This window comes from Curcuma longa, chromosome 21, assembly GCF_044706935.1.
Source record: "Curcuma longa cultivar G26 ecotype Majalengka, Jawa Barat chromosome 21, ITB_CL_G26_1.1, whole genome shotgun sequence".
Lineage (NCBI taxonomy): Eukaryota > Viridiplantae > Streptophyta > Magnoliopsida > Zingiberales > Zingiberaceae > Curcuma > Curcuma longa.
This window is the reverse complement of record NC_133881.1, coordinates 13,106,998-13,125,588: the sequence shown is the minus strand read 5'-3', so window position 1 is coordinate 13,125,588 and position 18,591 is coordinate 13,106,998. Positions and strand designations below refer to the sequence as shown.

The window sequence follows — 18,591 nt, the reverse complement described above, 5'->3', positions numbered from 1 at the left end:
GCAAATGAATTCAAGACTCAAAGCAACTTTGGAGATCATAAGACATGCTTTCACAAAGAAAAAGACCAAGGACAGAGACTACTATTGTTGCACCACAGCATCTGTTTGGCAGAGCACTAAGAAACAAGGTGGAATTTGGAAGAAGGCGATGACGGGTAATTTGGTGACTTGATATTTTCTTCATCCTAGTCCTCCTCTTCTATCCAATGTAAACATCTTATTCCCATTTTTGTTCGCCTTCCCTCCTTCAACATTCTCCTTAACCTTTCCCCTCTTCTATTTCGCTCCCTTCAAGAAACATAGCCCAAAGTTATCAGTGCTCGTGGCTAACAAAACGATAATAGCACAAATATTTCAATTTGACATCAATATGCATCCAAACAAAATCTTCTCATCAACAGTACTCAACCACAAATTGCAGGACAATAAGTGTACCCACCAGAAATAATAGTAAGAACCGACAGTAATTTTATGGTGGTCTTGATTCAGATTGAAAACATAGCAATCTTCAGAATATATACTGTAACATTTGGCATAGGGCACACTATCATCGAAACCTAATGCAAGAAAACAAACTCGAATATCTTTCAATACATATTCACAAAACAATTGAGAAAGAACAAGTCTTCCTCAGAGAACTTCAGCAAAGTCTGGATGCAAGACATAACATGTGCATATGTATATACAACAGTAACTAACAACCGGTACCCACAAGAAGTAAGGCATCGCTGGGTGTATGAGAATCACCAGTCGGCGACGGCGGTCGTCGCCTTCTCTACTTGCCACAAGGTCAGCGCCGAGCTCGAGAATGCCCACAGGAGAGCGCCCAACCCTACCACTGTGGATCCTACCATAATACGTCGGCAAAGCCTAGCGTAACCGGCGAAGCTTCGGCGGTGCATGATGGCGCCAGCGGCGGAGGAGGCGGAGAGGACGAGCGCAAGAACGAAGGTGTAGAAGGCGACCGGTTGGTCCCGGAAGAGCACCGAGGGCACTTGGCCGCCTCTCCCTCCCGGAAGTTCCTCGTAGGGTAGACGGGTGAGGGCGAACCCGACGAGGATGGCGACCCAGAGGAATAGGGCTTCGTGGGAGATGCCGGCCATGACCGATGAAACGCGTACTCGGGAGGAAGACCCAATGACGTTGCATATCTCGAAGCTTCTCGATGCGAGTTTTCAAATATGAGTACTCAAATCCAATCGACCGGATCGAATCGGACGGACTGGATGACCTTATCGATAAAATACTAATATCAGGTGAGAGAGGAGGTTCAACAACGGGAGGAGAAAAAGAGAAGAAAGAAGAAAAAAAAAGAATAAAAATAAAATATTTATATTTTTTTTTATTTGAAAAAGGATCAAAAATTTATTAACATAATATGTGAATATATTAATTATTAATTATTTTAATATAATTAAAATATTTTTAAAATTAATACATATTAAAATAATTTTTATAAAATTGAATTAATGTATTTTATCAAGCACGGGAATGAGGATATATGATAAAAGTAATGATTCATAGCATGAACAATATCAGCATTAATACAGTATGACATCCGCTGTATGTCAGTGGGACCCACTGCATGTAGTTGTGAGTGTCATATACATTCATCCTGGTATTCTTATGCTATGAAGCATTACTCATATGATAAATATTGTGAAAGTGTTATTTTAAAAATGAATATTTTTGACAAAAACAACAATAAAAAGCACGTTTTATTTTTTAATCTTTTTTTAAAAATAAACAAAAAGTTTTTACATACCGTTTGGATTAATATTTAATTTACGTAATGACGAAACAGCAAATGCCTAAGTTATTTTTGGGGTTTTTTATGATTACCTCAAAAATACTTATTTTAAAATTTCTATTATCAAACATCACAATTATGAATGAACTATTGTTTTAATAATTTTTAAAACGAGGGTGTCTCTTTTTTTTTTAATACCAATTTAAGTGTTATTTTAAATTTTTATTTGATTATTTAAAATTTTTATATTTTAAATTTATTTGATTGATTATTAAATTTGATAATTATTTATTTATTTATTTATTTTAAAAGTATTTATTTATTTAATATATTAATAAAAATTTTATTAATAAACCTAATTCAAGAATATTATTCTTAATATTAAATTTAATGAATTAAGAAATTTAAATTTATTTATTATCACAACAAATTTATTCCAAATATTGACTTTGGGCGGGCCGAAGCTGGAACACAAGCTCTCATCCCCACACTCGCGAACCGGGTCCGCCCGGTTCACTCATTGGTTCCGACGCACATAGAGAATCGTCCAAAGCTGCTCGCCTTCGCCCCAATATAAATGCGCCGCCCCTAGCAGCCCACGGTTTAGGGTTTACAATTAACGTCCATGGCTGCCACTGCTTCCCAATCTCTGCGATAGCTAAGCCGGCATCGCTCTCATGGCGGACGACCTTCACTATTCTTCTCGACCCGATAACAAGCGAAAGTTCGGTAATCCGGCGGATGGAGTCGCCCCTTCGCTGCCCACGAGGAGGATGTCAGGCTTCTCGGCGCCGATCGCCTCCTCGTCTCCTGACGGCGGTTCGGGCGGTGCTTCCCCGGCTCAACTATCTTACAATAGCGTTCCTCCGCCCCTTGATGGAATCGAGCTCGCCAAACAGCGGGCCCAGGAGATCGCCGCGAGGCTGTTCAGTGACGCCGAGGCCAAGCGCCCGAGGGTTGAGGCAGCCGGCGGCGCGGAAGATTTGAGGGAAAGAGGCTTTTCCTCTGCTCCGAGTGGTAAGTGTTGTCATGGGTTTGAGTGGATTCTTAGGTTCTTTCTGTTTCTTCTCTTTACGACTGTGCGCTGGCTGTTGTCTCCACTGATCCTTATTCGACTCTGATATATAACCGTGTGTTTTTTGACTTTTTATTTTGTATTTTTTAACATAATGAATCTGCTATGTTTTTGTTTCTTCTAATATATAACCGTATGTTTGATTGGAGCTTTTTTGGTGTCTTGGTGTTCAGTTAGTCATACAGAAACAATAGACTTTGCAGAAGATAATTTCTGAGTATGTTTGAACATAATTAGGACAGAAAGTACTCGCCTTTCTGTTGGGCATCTTTTCATTCATCAGAGTTTTCCAGGACATTCATTCTAATTTTAAGATCAGGGCACGGCATCAGATGCATCATGAAGCTCGAAAGAAAAAGCCCTGACACAAAGAACTCAGCCAACACCAATTTAATTTCAGGCACACGCGATTCAAGAGCATTGGATAAGCTCGGTTAGCTGGAGAGGATAAATAATAGTTTTATCATTACCAAGTAGGATCAACCTTATCTAGAAATTCATCTGCACATATTTGTATGGAAGAAAAAGTAGGGAAATATTGTGTGTGGTATTTTTCCCCCATTACCCATCTGCACTCTACTTCAGAAGTGCCAATTGGTTCTTTTTTGGAAATACAAAATTTTTGTTATCTGCTTTGCTAGCTTATACTTAAGTAGAACCCTCAAGTCTCAATGACAAAACATGATTTCTCCATATCTGCCTAGGGTGCTTTCCTTCAGCTGCTAGACTGCCACCATATCTCTATTTTCATGTGTTCTTAAACGGAGATGCCTAGGATTATGGATCAGTGTCACAAATTGTTCTGCTTCACTGATGGTATCCATATGTTGGCTGGCTTTGGAGCCTCATTTATGTCTAGTTAACTTTTTCAATTTTACCATCGAACTATGTGTGTCCGAACTAACCGTTTTAAGTAGTTATACTATTATGTTTTTTGCTATGTTGCATAGCGTGCACTGTCAAGTCAGTCTAAAGTGTCCTTTAGCATGGTGCTTGAACATGCAACTGCAATCTAGGAGCCACAAAAGAGATCTTTGCTATCATACCTTGAACCCTCTACAAAATTTAACAAATACATTTGAACAGCAATCATTTGACTATTTGCTCAATTGTCACCATGTTGCCATTTTTCATATGCAATTTACAAAATAATTTGTACTATTCTATGTACATTAACATTTCTTTTATTCATAAAATATCTTTTGATAGTTTGGTTTAATATTTTTTATGTAACTTTTGTGATGATTTCACAATTGTCTTGCAGTATATTTGAGCCTTTTAGCTCTTTTCAATAATAAGTTTAATGATTGATGTTTCCACAATTGTCAGACTTTACACTAAAGCATATGAGCCAAACAGTGACGTCTCAAATTGGCATGACTTCTCATCCAATACCAACTTATGGTTTTCAGAGTTCAAACAAAAAGATCGAAATTCCAAATGGAAGGGTATGATATCTGTTGCTCTTTTTTTTTGTCATCTTGTCTTGCCATGCAATTAATTTGTTTAGCTATCTTATATACAGGTTACTGACATTTATTGTATAATATTTCATCTCAGGTTGGTGTAATTATTGGAAAGAGTGGAGAAACTATCAAATATCTTCAACTTCAATCAGGGGCAAAGATTCAAGTAACTAGAGATATGGATGCCGATCCTAATTCACTTACTAGGCCAGTGGAAATTGTGGGTACGCCTGAACAGATTAGCAAAGCTGAACAGTTAATTAATGATGTGCTTGCTGAGGTATTCGTTTTATTCTGGTATCTATAAATTGATTGATATGGTCAATTGAGGATATTTTGCGTTAACCAAAATTTTTTATGACAATATTACTTTTCTAGGCTGATGCTGGGGCTTCTTCCACCATTGCATCTCAGAAATTTGGTAGTGTTCAACCGGGTGCAGAACAATTTCAGATGAAGGTTCCCAACAACAAGGTATTTTGTCAGGATATAGTTATATAAACTCTCTGTTACCCAGTTTGTGAACCTTTTAGTTTGATCATTATTTCAGGTTGGTCTGGTTATTGGTAAAGGCGGTGAAACAATAAAAAGTATGCAAGCTAAATCTGGTGCACGCATCCAGGTTTGCATCTTTTGCCAATTAATGCTTTTTAGCACTTTCCCTCTAACAGATTTCAATTATAAATGATATCTTTCAAAATTTTCTATTTTATTTGTGAAAAGTACATGACAAGGAGGATCTGACTTTTAAATCCAAAATTTATTGTAAATTAGTTTTGGCCTTTTGGTGAGGGACTTGTTCATATAGTTGATTAAATTTTCAACTCTTACCAAATCCTGATTGGTTGCTTTAATGTCTTCTTAGGACTTGTTTCATCTTCAATCATTGTGTGTCAAAATCTTGTTAGGTAGTGCTGGGGTTTTAGTAAATATTACTGCCTCACTCACAGTATGTGATTGTGCCTTTTGAGCTTGCCTTTTAATTATTTCAGTATGAGCCTCATTTCCTTGATTTTCTTAGTTATTTTGATGCTAGGTTGAGAGAAATTTACATCATCAATTTAGACTATTTGACATGACCCTTGACAGGTTTGGGTTAGAGTTCAATCATGTTCAGTTTATAAATGAGTCATTCTGTTCATGACCTCCATAGAAATGTTCCATGTTTGGTTTAGTAACATTGTCACATTTGACTAATTCATTACCTATTCATAGTTCAATAAAATGTTTAAATCCTATCAACTTCTCTCTTTATATGTAATATATGACCATCTCTCTTCCGCCAACACTAATCTCTTATATTTACCCAGCTCCCACCCCTCCCTGTAGTCTTAGCTCAACCTCTTCTTTCATGAGGACATATTTCTGTTCTCACAGGATCATTGCTATTGGCTCCAATCTTGCTTTTGACTTGTTTAATTCTTTATACTTTTTGATGCAGTGATTCTGGAATCTTGTTTTCGTATTTTCTTTACTAATTAAATAGGATTGTGATTAGATAGTGCAGTTGTAGAGAAAGAGAATAAATTACCACTTTCTTTGCTCAATATTGTCTTCCTCTTCTCTCCTGAGGACTTTTTGTTGCCTCTTTAAAATATTTTTGAATTTCTGTCAATATGTGAGATCTATTTGCTAAATACACTTGATATCAGCGCTGCTTATGTATAAATGCATGCTCTGATGTACCTTTTTGTGCTCTTTCTTGTTTAACCTTTCTCAGTTGTGATGCTTTTGGCAATTTTCTTACATTGTCTTTAGCAAGTCACTTTGTGTGCTCTTTCGATTTTTCTAGTATATGGAATGAACTTTAGCAAGTCATTATTCTGTTGCTCCTTGCTGCTTGATAAATGTTTTGGAAATTATTAAGTAGTCATGATGCTTTTGTATCTATGATAATCTGGGACATTTGGTTGTGTAGGTGATACCTCTCCATCTGCCTCCTGGTGATACATCAACTGAAAGAACAGTATATATAGATGGCACGCAGGAGCAGATTGAAGTAGCAAAACAGTTGGTCAATGAAATTATTATTAGTGAGGTATGACTTATTCCTAAATTTTTATGATAAAAGACCTATGATAGTTTGATATAACTTTTCAGATATTGTTGTGAGGTTGGCTTTTTAACCACTTTGCACTTGTCCTTTTATGACTTATTTCCATGTTTAGTTCTTCAAATGTATTTGCAGTAACTAACTCTAAACTTTTGGCTTTATTTAATGCTATTTATTTACTTTTTTACTAATTTTGAATTGATAAAACCATTTCACGAAATTTATACCACGTATCCTGTAAACTTCTAGTTTGTGCTTTTCTCCTTTGATTTTACAGTCATCCATATTAGTATTAATTTCCAAAATGTTTGTTTAAGAAACATGGAATTTGTCATTTTGTTAGTAGAAAATGTGGCGTGACATCTCAGATTAGTCACACATGGAAAAGGAAAAAGATGTTGAAGAGTCTTAGATAAAAAGGAAAATATCACCAGCTTTTTGTTGAAGCATTTCATATTGGGGTTGGTCTTGTCAGGTCAATAAATATTTTCACAGTTGTATGAGTTAACATAGTTAGAATCAGTGCAACCTAGTTCCGGGATGCCTATTGTGGTGGACCTTTCATTGGATTAAACTTCACATGTCACTGGTTGGTTAGGGATAATTTTGAATTATGTATGAGGCTGGGTAATCATGCAGGACATCATGAAGTGGGAGAGTTGGTCAAATCTCAATTTAGTCCCATTTAGGAAGTTAAGGATAAGGGAGGTTGCTAAGATTTAGATATGTGTATTATCATCACCTTGGGCTTCAGAAGCTTTGGCCAATCACTGTACATATTGTATTTTTGGATCAGTTATCTTGTATGACCAGGTTGTCATATATGGTGTTTGTAACTTCAATTGGAGTCATTGCATTTGACTTGAGTAGTTTTGTTATATGGTCTAATGTTTTTCGCATCATCTATGTTTTTTATTGCAACATGCATAGTTGTTCTCTTCGTGAAGTGATGATATCTGGTATATTATTATTGAGACTACCAGGATGTTCTCCAGTTTGATTTAATATGCGCTTTGTACTATTCTCCTGGAGTTTTTCAGCTTGTTAGCTTGATAGTTTGTCCAACAGATATGTGTGTACCAAGCTGGTCTCTCTTCAAGCCTTCCTCTTTATAAGTAGTCAAAATAATATTTTCCTCAATTGTGGATTGCGACAATGTTGAGAATAGTTACTTAATTCAGTTTTGTTATTTTTCCTGAGCAAGTGTCATTGGTTAATGCGTAAAAATTTTCAGTTTATTCTTATTGTCGAAGATCCTGATTTTATAGAGCATCATGAGGAGATTATAAATCTTAATAGCAATGATCAGATAATACTTCTTATGAATGAAATAATGACTGCACATTATGGGTTTTTATTATTAAATTATATGTCAAATGATGATGTTTCTCATGACTGAATATCAGTTGAATTTTATTTTATCTTGTCATGGATGGAAGTCTAGAGACAGCTTGTCATATGGATGGAATGAAATTAACCATACATTTTGACTTCTTGGTCCTAAATAACTAAATTCTATCTCAAGTGTTGATGCCTCTCGTGTCTGGATATTATTAGAATTTTATATTTTGTCTGCTTGTCTGGAAGGCTAGGCACAACTTGTTGTTGGATGGAAGACTAGAAAGTAACTTCCTTGAAGATAGCAAAAAATCTATTATTCCTATGCCTATCATTTATCAGTTCCTAGACACCGCACAATGTGGCTTGAGGTTGTTGAATCATATTTAGATTTCATATGTCCAGATCTTCTGTTCAGTGGCCTTTTACATGACAAGAAAAGTAGCTATCTTGTTGGGTTGTTCCTAATTGTAGTTGCTTAACATTCTTACAATCTCTCTCAATGAAATGAAAGAAGATGAGGAAAAGTCTTTCTAAAAAATATTCATATACATACATTTTTTCACATACATTTTTTTTCTTTCTTGCTTTGCATTGTATTTAAGCAGGTAAGGGAACAATAGATTAGGCCATCTCTCTGTAATTATATGACTAATAATTTATAGTTGTTCATAGGAGATTTTTTCTTCTCTTTAGATTTCTCTTGATATAGAGTTTATCAATGCTATTGATTTATTGGTATCAGAATGAACATATTTCTGAGATTCTGATTCTGCTCGAGCACTGAAAGGGCAAATCTTTTTCCATTTCATCTGTTAGTCACTGAACCTTTATACTCATTTGATACATATTGTTGTCAGATTCCCCTCTCTTTGTGATATAGTTCTAGGTTGTATTAATATCATAATTAGTTGGATCAACCCAGGTTAAATATCCAAGGCCTTAGATGGAGATCAAGGGGTCACTGGACAAAAGTATGTGCTTATGTGTCTTGATTTGAACTTTGTTATTGAACTATTCTAATTATTAGGCATAACTTGTGGGGCGAGGATGTAATTGGCTTGGCTCTGGTATGGTATTGAGCTTTAACTCACTTTGATTGTTAATTGACATTTAGGTGCATCCTGCAAGGCTTTGTTGTTATTGAACACGTTATATTGATGATATCTGATTGTTTCCTCCAAAGTTTATATTGGAGGTGAATTTCATGTTAACCCTTTCTATTGTACTAGCATTTTGGTACCCTTTTAACAGAATACCTTAAAACAGAATACCTCTCAAGTTCAAGAGTTCTACAAATTTAATCATATTTAAGAGGGTAATTTGCATGGCATTGTCGTAGGTGGCATGATATCATTTCCATGTGTATTACTTTCTCTTAAATCTGATTGTCAATATACAAACTTTTCATGGAGATTTCTGAAAAATGGAGGGTAAAATTTGAGTGGGCATAGAATTTGTAGGACATTTTGAAGCACAAAGATTAGTGCATTTAAGTTGGTTATAGCTGATAGTCCACATTGGAATAAATTTGAGAATTTTTTCCCATAGTTACCTGGCAGTTGGGTTGCAATATTTCTGGTTATGAGATTATTTGTCTCTCATCTTATAGGTGTTCAGTTGCCGTTTGAACTATAAATGATCTTTGTTTGTCCTTCATATTGCAATCTGTTTGCTGCAGGCAACTTCTTTGGAACCTTTTAATTGTCAGGTGTGAGCTTGTCTATTTATGATGATGGCTTGCGACATTTTTATTTATCATACATGAAATCCTGGTATCTGTTATTATATATAAACGTAAAATAATTAATGTGCTTTTAAACCGTATAAGAATGGTTCTTCTGGATCAAGGATTTTTCCTACATATGATGTGGAGGGTTATTGCCTTATCGAAGAGGAAGGGACAATGTCCAAAGCTTCTTAGTGCAAGGGCTTTGCTCGATCTTTCTTTTCTAATTCAAAGTTGCAAACTATTCCACAATCTCTAGTTATATGGTTGTTGGAAACGGATCTACTGGTAAATCTTTTAAAAATTGTCATACTTCTAAACTATTTTGAAAAAGCCAGTTGCTCACCGATATTGTCTTTCTGAAATATTTTGTAACCTTAGACTTAAACCTTTTGTTATGTTTAGCATTATAAATTACTGTGTTCAGACTATTTGCCTAGATTTGTGGATTTCTTTGGTAGTCTGTTAGGTCTCATATCAGGAGTGGATAGGTGGGCGTTCAATGTACCTTGAACTTATTTCTCCTCGTGGTAAGTTGTGTTGTTCTTAGTATCTAATGAATGCTTGCATTGCTCCTCCGGTTCTTTTCATTTGCCTTTTTATTATGCTATAGCTATTTCTTTATCACAACTAATGCTTTTTCTGTTGTACACTTGAAACTGCTGCACTAGTTCACATGAAATAAATATATAAATGCAGCCTCGTGGTAGAAATTCAGCTACCTCTGGAGGATATCAGCAAGGCTACCATGCACCCCGTCCTCCAACAAGCTGGGGTCCACCTAGCGCGCCACCTGTGCAGCAACCTGGTTATGCTTACATGCCTCCTGGAGCTTATCCTGGTCCACCACCCCAGTATAATATGCCTCAATCAACTTATGGAAGCTATCCTCCATCTGGATGGGATCAAACTTCCAATCAATCTACTCAGCAAACTGCACCAGGTTCTGGATATGATTACTACAATCAGCAATCCCAACAGCAGCAACAGACTGTTGGAGGATCCTCTACTGATGGTACTGCAGGCTACAACTACGGACAGCCACTTCCTAATTACAATAATCAGGCTTCCTATGGTACTGCCACTTACTCTCAGACATCTGCTGGACAACAAGGTTATGGGCAAGATGGATATTCTAGTGGATACAGCGCTCCGGCTTATTCCGAGGCAGCACCCAACCCACAGAGTGGGTATGATCAGCAGGCCTATGCATCCACTCTTAGTTATGGCACCCAATCTCAAGATGGATCTACCTCTGCTTATGCTGCTCAGGGTGGGTCAACTCAAGCACCTGCGGTTCAACAACCTCCATTGAGTCAACCACCAAATAATACTACTACTGCTGGGTATCCAGGAACTCTTGCATCTGGTTATGGCATTCCTCCAACATCACTGCAAAGATATGGGAGTCAACCCCCTGCCTCAACTGGATATGGTCAAGCGCCACCACCTAGTTACGAACAATCTCCTCAAGTCCAGAAGCCACCAGCTTCTCAGTCAGTTCATGGACAAGGTCAGCAAGCTCCAGCCCCTCCTGGTAGCTATATGCAATCTGCTGTTGTCCAGGCTGGATATGGCCAACTGCAACCCTATGGTATGCCACCACATAACCAAGGTTATGTGCAGCAGCCGCAGCAGCCACAGCCGCAGCCGCAGCAGCCATACAATGACTCGCATGCTAGTGGTGGTCATTCACAGCCTCCTGCATACTCTGGTGACAATGCGGCTTGAGGGACTTATACTTCGACGACCCTGACAGTCCCCTCTAATGGCAGTGCAACTGCAACCAAGGCATTTGGAACCTGATAGTCTGGTAGGTCGTCCATAGGAATGAAATCCATGGTGTTCTGCTTTTGGTATCTTAGAACCGCGAATTCTTCCTCTCTAAATGTGGTGTGATGACGTTTTACATGTATTGGTGTAATCCAAGGATATCAGACTCCTGGTAAGTTACCCATCTGTTTAATGCTGCCTCATTTTCTATATAGCTTTAATGAAAATTATTGCTTGTACTATCAGAGCTAAAAAAACACACTGAATGCTCGCTCGTACACAACCCACTTCGTTCTCAAGTGTTTTTTAGGCCTTGTAATTACGGCGCAGATTTATTTATTTATTTTATCAAATTCATTTTTATTAAAAAAGTTATTTAGCTCAAGGTAAGCTTTAACATTTTATGGAGCTCAGCTCGGCATTATTATCCTGATTTTTCTTATTATTTAGAACTAAAATATTAATTTAAATTATGAAACTCATACTGTTTTTTATTGCCTACCTATTATACACAAATTTAAAATTTTAAAATTTATTATATTTTAATATATATATATATATATAGTTAACATTTATACAAATTAATGAATAAATTATTTACTGATTTGTTTGTGAACATTAATAAATCAAGTTTATTTAAATTATGGAACTCATACTGTTTTTTATTGCCTACCTATTATACACAAATTTAAAATTTTAAAATTTATTATATTTATATATATATATATATATATATATATATATATATATAGTTAACATTTATACAAATTAATGAATAAATTATTTACTGATTTGTTTGTGAACATTAATAAATCAAGTTTATTTATCAGTGTCGGAGTACTGAGCTTATTTATGGATATTATATTCATTTGCAATCGTTCATATTATCATAGCAAAAGTGAGTTAGTTGATGCGGGATAGATTTACTGAAGTAGGTAAGCATCGAATTTTGACGAAGTCAAGACAATGCCCTTCTTCGTAGTGGTCAACTGTAATTTCTCGATTTACTTCCTCACAGATGATCATGAGACTAATCGTGTAGAGTCGTTGAGGTGGCAGATAACGGATTTCATCTTTTTGCTGAAATAGTAAAAAATAATTTCGCTCACCTTGGATGTTCTTTATTGTTAGATCCATAACAAGATGAAAAGAGATAAATCACGATATCGAACGACCTCTTAGATGGGAGAACATAAATCCTAAAAGAATGAATTTAGTAGAAATTGATCATTGTCCATTGGCTACTTAAGTATCAACTCATTTAATTAATCGAGGCATTTTTAACTTTATCATGTTAATATTACCGTGGGTTAGCAATTACCCCTATTTTCTCTACATTTTACAAAGTCACACACAACATCGAAAATGAACAATTGAAAGACACAAAAGAGCTTTATTTTCTCTTCAAAAAGTATATCTACATCAATTCTAATTTCTATCTCCCTTAGGGAGGAAAACGAATGCACTATAAATAAGAACAGTCAATATATATATACAAGAGAATGACAAAAAATTATATATACAAAAAACACATCCAGCAATTGCTCATCTTTCAAGCAACAAACATAGGCAAAGCCACATTCTGCAATGTGGAGGTAGGTACCTGGCAGTGGCGAATGTAGTAGATGACTCACCAGTTTGTGGGAGCAGGAAGGCTCATGGCAAGCGTGGGGGATAGCCTCATGCCAGAATTTGGGCGAGGCGAGGGGATTGGATCATTGTTTCCAATGGGGGAGGATACAACCCGTGGCGACAGGTTGACATGCTCAAGCGCCTTGATCTGGAGGTCTGTTGGGTAGTTTCGGACACACTGAATTCGAGGACCAGCTCCAGTCATCCATTTCCGATGGCGGTGGAGGGTCACCAGCCCAATAGAGTGGTCATCCAACTTAGCCAAAGGAGAAAGTAGAACCTGTTCTGTTTCAGTTTCACTCAAGTCTCCTGCTTCCTGAGTTGTAATTTCTCCTGATACCTCAATGTTCTTATTGGCATCCATCGATGAGCCACTGTCGGTTACCTTCAGTGAAGAGTAATCATCCTCAGAGTCAGTGGGACGTCTCTGCAGAACAAATTGATCAATTAGTCATTTGGACTGTTGATAGATTTAACCAAGATGCTAAAGAACTTTCCTACAAGTCTTTCACATCTATGAATATATTCAATATGCCGGAAGAAATTTTCGGTTGCAGTAGTACTACTTTCCTCAGAATCAGTGAAGGAAAATGAGAAATTTACCGTGACATTAGTAAGGCTCACATTGTTCTCTTGAAGGAAGTTGATAAATTCTTTGAAGTTTTCTTCTGTTGGGAGGTAATGTCCACTGTATGGCCAAACAGCCTACAAAAAATAATTGGTAAGAATGAATTTATTGGATGTTTTCTTCAGGTGCAAAAGCATTAAAAAGTTTGGATCATTACCTTTAGAACACCCTCTTTCACGACCAATCTTCCGGCGGCTATTGTCGCTCCACCAGCAAGAAAACTTGAGTGCTGAAATGATCCCTTCTTTTTCTACTCATGCATAAAAGAAAGTTAAGAAATAGGTGCTCGGAAAAAAACAACACTCCAAGACAAACCCCAAGTATGATGAAACAAAGACGTAGACAAGCAAGCATAGAAGCCTGAAGAATAAAGAACAATTTTATGAGACCTCATAGTCAAGGATAAAGATGCATGCTTTATGAATGAAATGAATGCCAAAATTAGGAATCAGATATTCACCTCTCCAACATACAATGCCCTCATTGTGCTCAGAACAAATATCCATTTAGACCCTTTGGTAGTGTCAACAAATGCTCTACTTTGTTGGTAGACGAGTTTTCCATCCTCCAAAGTAACTTCATAAGCCTGCCTCTCCTTCTGCACATGAAAAGATGCAGAAACAATCAATGAAGATTCAGCATTGGTTAGGGGATTTTCTTTTCTAGTACAGAATATACCAGTCCAAGGTATCTAATACACTCCTGCTGAAGTTTGTTTCTAGGACATTTTGTAAGGTTCACTTCTTTGCCATCACCAATGTCCAGCCTTCATTTTTCCAACAAAAAGATATGTCAGAACTAAAGTCACCTAAAACAATTCCACTAATAAGAAAAGAGGAAGTGGAAGTATGGATGGAAAGATGTAATTACCAGTAGAAGAATGGTTGTCTGCTTTCACTTTTAGACCACACATCATAGTAAAGATGCAGATTGTGGCCGTATCGGTGACGTGGATCAATCTGTAAACAAATAAAACAATGGTTGTTCATTGTATTATCAATGCCAAACATTGTATCTGCACCATAAAGTTTTTTTTATTACATGTCAATTTTTGTTATAAAAATTATATATACATAATAGTTGTTTGAGTGGCATTGAGGGGAAAGCATGTTTTGTTAGTTTATCAAAACTTGTGGTTTTAAGCCATAAATTTTCCTTGGTTTGTTACTTTACTATGGAGGTGAATGTATTGATGTTTGGTAGATAAACAATTGGAAGGTAGAGATAATTAACTTACAGCTTCAAGCCAGTGTTGGATGGCAAGCTTTTGTGCCTTCTTACTCTTTGACAAACCCTTACCAACCTATGCAAAAAATCCAAAAAGGAATCACAACTTGACCTGGCAACAATAGTGCATTTGAGCTTTCAACAGAGGAGTGACAGTTTGATGAACCTATCAGTACACAAAGTTATATTTTTCAAGGCATAAAAAATACAAGCGATACCTTGGCTGCCCTTGTTCGTGCCCTAGCCCAGCGTGAAGCTGCTGTTTCTGGTTTCCCACCATTGAAAAATGAAATTGAGCTGTGTTTCAGAGAAGCAAAATCCAGTGCCTTCCACCTGTAACATTAGTGTAAGAAAAGAATGATGAGAGAATGCCTGATTAACTGGTACCAAAACCAACTCCAGAAGCATAGAATAGAGAATCAAACCATAATTCCTCAGCAACAACTGCACAATCTGCCAAATTTCTTCGAGTTCGATAACTCTTGTACACCTTTTGCAGCTTAACAGCTGCTGCATCCAGGTCTCTTGTTGGTCTTGGGGACACTAAATGACAATTAGATGAGTTCATCTTCATATATGCGTTGTTTCTGGTATGCTCTGCGGAATAAGGTTTCCTTGTAACACATTCCATATCCTGATTCTTCAATGAAACAGTATGTCCAGCTTATCCTGAACTGAAATTTTGATGCTTAATGATTTTTTCAGTGATGCTTTTGATCCAGTCTCATTATGAGACTCATTTTGTTTGCATTTGGCCTCTCCACTAGTTGTCTTCACATCACTCTTCGTGCAGCTTAAAGACCTGACACCATTCACCTTTTGTATCAAAGCAAAAAAAAAAAAAAAAAAAAAAAGCTTCTCAAGACTTCAACCCATACACTCAGCAGCAAGAAAAGTTATAAGCCCATCAAAGGAATTCCAAAACCTTGATTTAACAATAGTGAAGAAGCAGTTATTCTCCTGCCACAAGTAGCCCAAGCATAATCAGTATCCTAGGATTTCACTGTATGAATAACTCAAAGTTTGCATGTGCAATCTGAAATAAGCTCAAAGTTTGTATCAAGGAACAGGTCAACTTCAAAAGGATCACTCGAAATACTCATAGAAAAAGGGCTCCTTTGGTGGTACACTCGCAATCTAACTGTCCAATCCCTAACATCTACAGCAAATCAATGCATCGAACACAACATGAAAAGGGGCTCCTTTGGTGGTACCTCTGAATCCCAGAATACAAGGCGAGCAACCCTGTGGCAAGCAAGAGAAGAAGCACTCACAAATAGGGGCGTGGAAATGCTAATCCTAAACCGACAGCAGCGAACAACCACCTGGCGGCTGATCCGTTCCTACTTATACTGTCGAAGGCAGACATGGCGATGCCGTATGCCAAGGCGAGAGGAGTCAAGCGCGACTTGCAAGCTCCAAAATAATGGACGAAGAAGATTTCAAAGCATTGTCGGAGAGTTGGAAATAGAGCATGAGGATTGGAGTGGTCCTTTCCTTGAAGGAGAAGATCGCCAACAGCAATCTCGATGCAGATGACTGGAGGAAGCGGTCAGATGAGTAGATTTCTGCACGATGTGATGGCTCTGGTCGGGAGGAAGTGAACAAGGAGAAGACAAATGGTTTGAAGCGGCCACTCGCCATCGGCGGCCTCCCTCCGACCAGTGACGACTCCTGCAAGAAACTCCAAATGACTCTTTTGCCCTCCCTTTCCCTCTTTGCGTTTAGGCCCTTTGCCAATTCTAATTAATCAAATTGATGGAAATCTAATAGGGTCCTCTAAATTTCAAAATCAACAAAAGCACCCTTTTCATTCTATTTAATGAACATAACGTTCTTTCTAAATGATTGGTTTCTATAAATTATTCCTAAAAATTTTTAAATTTATTTTTTGGGTGAAGTTAAATTTAATCTTTTTATTTTTATAAAAAATATCCACTAACTAACCGGGTTTGAGTAATATGTTTTTTTAATTAAACTAATTTTATAGGAGCAATTTGAAAAAAAAAAATGAAAAATCTCCTTTCGATAAAAAAATTAAAAGGATATTTTTTTAACAATAATTTTATTTCGATGTCAGTGTAGTAGTAGCAAATAGCAACTACAGTGGTTATAAATACCTCGATTTAACTCTGATTAAAAATTTATATATATAAAATATTTTTTATAAATTAAAATTATTTTAAAATAATTAAAATTATTTTAAAATAATTAAAATTATCATAAAATTATTATAGTATTTATTATTAACTTCATGGGTGTGTGCAATGGCGAAGTTAGAAAATTTATAGTCTCCAGACTAATCCCGATTTAATTGAAAGTTTTCGGGCTATTTTCCTCTCTCACATCTATTTTTCATTTTTTTTCTACAGTAAATTTAAATGATAGTTCTTCTTTAAACCCATTGGGCCCTGGGCTAAAGCGTAGAAACATGCTTGGCTCCGCCTTTGACGGTGTGTCAGATTATTATCTCGCACTTTTTATCTGGCACAACTCATGAGTAATTAAATTTTTTACTTAATAATATAATCTAACTCTTAAATTTTAAAAGAAAAAAATCTTAAATAACTTAATAAAAAAATGACATTGTTATTTAGAGGTTCAAAATCTTCACACATAAGACACACAAGGTATCAGAATTAATACTATATATATATTAATAAAATTAATAATCTTTAATGTTGCATTGGAAATTTAGGAAAGGAGGCAATTGATCTATGTTCACACGTATTATTTCATGCTTGCTTAAAAGGTATTTTGATTTAACCCAAGAGGTGTTTGTTTGAACTTGTCAATCATATGATATAACTGAGTTGGTTACGATGAAACAAAATTATAAAAAAGTATAAGAATTCGAATTTCGATAAAGTTGAGATAATATTCTCCTCCGTCAGGATCAATTGCAGTTTCTCGATTTACTTCTTCACAGATGGTCGTGGAACCGACTGTATGGAGTCGCTGGGGTGACGGATTCTACTAGAAAAACTTATCAACCACTTAGAATATGAGGAGGTCGTGGATATGGAAACGCTTTATTAGGTTCAACGTTTAGGGTTAGAGGTACTAGTAGAGCGGTATTTTAGCTATGTTATATTGTAGAGTATTTTCTTTCAAGGATATGAAAATTTTGACCATGATTAATCGGATCTAGATATCTAGATCATAAAAAAAAAAAGAAATACTTTATTATAGGTCAATCTCAATCCTTTGCATCTCAAACAAGTAATCGAGACCTAACAAATGTTCAGTCATTTTTACGGTTTTGTTAATCGATTCCGTGCGGGAATGGACTTTCGGAAGCTGAGTTGGTCAAAACCACCGTCGAGACGACGAGGCAAGTCAAACACTAATTGCTTGTCAACGAGGTTTTCCAGCATGCACGTCGGTCAAAGCCAAGGAGTCAATGCTTTTTAAAATGACGAGCGACAGAAAAGTCATTGTAACTGAATCGACCGGTTCAACCTGCGATGCAGGTGATTATATTTCTTGGAAGGTCGATCTGAAGCAACATAAAACTTCTTGGAGACATAAGCTGAATTGATTACAATGAAACAGACTTATAAAAGAGGATAAGGATTTGAATCTCAACGAAGTCAAGCAATACCCTTCTCTGTCGTGATCAACTGTAATTTTTCAATTTACCTCCTCACATATCATCATGAGACCGACCGTATGGATGGCGGATTTCATCTTATACAGAAGAAAAGGGAGCAACATAAAGCATGCTTCTCTCCTCCATGCACTCGATCCGTAAAATATAATTATTTTTAATATATTATTCGATATTATTTTCTTCTATCATACATATTAAATGTTGAACTAATCAATTAATTATATGAATATGATAAATCTATAATAATTATGAAATTATAATTATTATAACATAAATATTATTGAATATGATAAATTTTAAATTATAA

General features: G+C 36.3%; 2 protein-coding genes across 3 annotated transcripts; one reads left to right on the top strand and one right to left on the bottom strand.

Moving 5' to 3' along the window:
• Positions 1 to 2,370: 2,370 nt before the first annotated feature.
• On the top strand, positions 2,371 to 11,370 carry LOC141814601 (uncharacterized). Its single transcript, XM_074702539.1, has 7 exons — positions 2,371 to 2,767; positions 4,155 to 4,273; positions 4,386 to 4,571; positions 4,670 to 4,765; positions 4,842 to 4,913; positions 6,210 to 6,329; positions 10,111 to 11,370. Exons 1-7 carry the CDS (start codon positions 2,428 to 2,430, stop codon positions 11,140 to 11,142), a joined length of 1,965 nt encoding a protein of 654 aa, XP_074558640.1. The 5' UTR covers positions 2,371 to 2,427; the 3' UTR covers positions 11,143 to 11,370.
• Positions 11,371 to 12,670: 1,300 nt separating this feature from the next.
• LOC141814341 (IQ domain-containing protein IQM1-like) lies at positions 12,671 to 15,429 on the bottom strand. 2 transcript variants are annotated; one of them, XM_074702283.1, is made up of 9 exons: positions 15,097 to 15,429; positions 14,890 to 15,004; positions 14,682 to 14,747; positions 14,315 to 14,403; positions 14,123 to 14,210; positions 13,905 to 14,042; positions 13,602 to 13,694; positions 13,420 to 13,521; positions 12,671 to 13,243 (listed from the first exon to the last, which is right to left on the bottom strand). In XM_074702283.1, exons 1-9 carry the CDS (start codon positions 15,300 to 15,302, stop codon positions 12,815 to 12,817), a joined length of 1,326 nt encoding a protein of 441 aa, XP_074558384.1. In that variant the 5' UTR covers positions 15,303 to 15,429; the 3' UTR covers positions 12,671 to 12,814. The 2 variants fall into 2 exon arrangements, with proteins under 2 accessions (XP_074558384.1, XP_074558385.1); XM_074702284.1 differs by having other exon boundaries at positions 13,441 to 13,521.
• Positions 15,430 to 18,591: the final 3,162 nt, after the last annotated feature.

Bases quoted from the DNA above. Each gene is read 5' to 3' on its own strand.
- LOC141814341 (XM_074702283.1), bottom strand. From the start codon at position 15,302: ATGGAATGTGTTACAAGGAAACCTTATTCCGCAGAGCATACCAGAAAC. The intron at 14,748-14,889 runs GTATCGCTTGTA...TTTTTTGCATAG, and splicing joins CACGAACAAGGGCAGCCAAG to GTTGGTAAGGGTTTGTCAAA. The intron at 13,522-13,601 runs GTAATGATCCAA...TATTTTTTGTAG, and splicing joins TGAAAGAGGGTGTTCTAAAG to GCTGTTTGGCCATACAGTGG.
- LOC141814601 (XM_074702539.1), top strand. From the start codon at position 2,428: ATGGCGGACGACCTTCACTATTCTTCTCGACCCGATAACAAGCGAAAG. The intron at 4,766-4,841 runs GTATTTTGTCAG...TCATTATTTCAG, and splicing joins TGAAGGTTCCCAACAACAAG to GTTGGTCTGGTTATTGGTAA. The intron at 4,914-6,209 runs GTTTGCATCTTT...TTGGTTGTGTAG, and splicing joins AATCTGGTGCACGCATCCAG to GTGATACCTCTCCATCTGCC.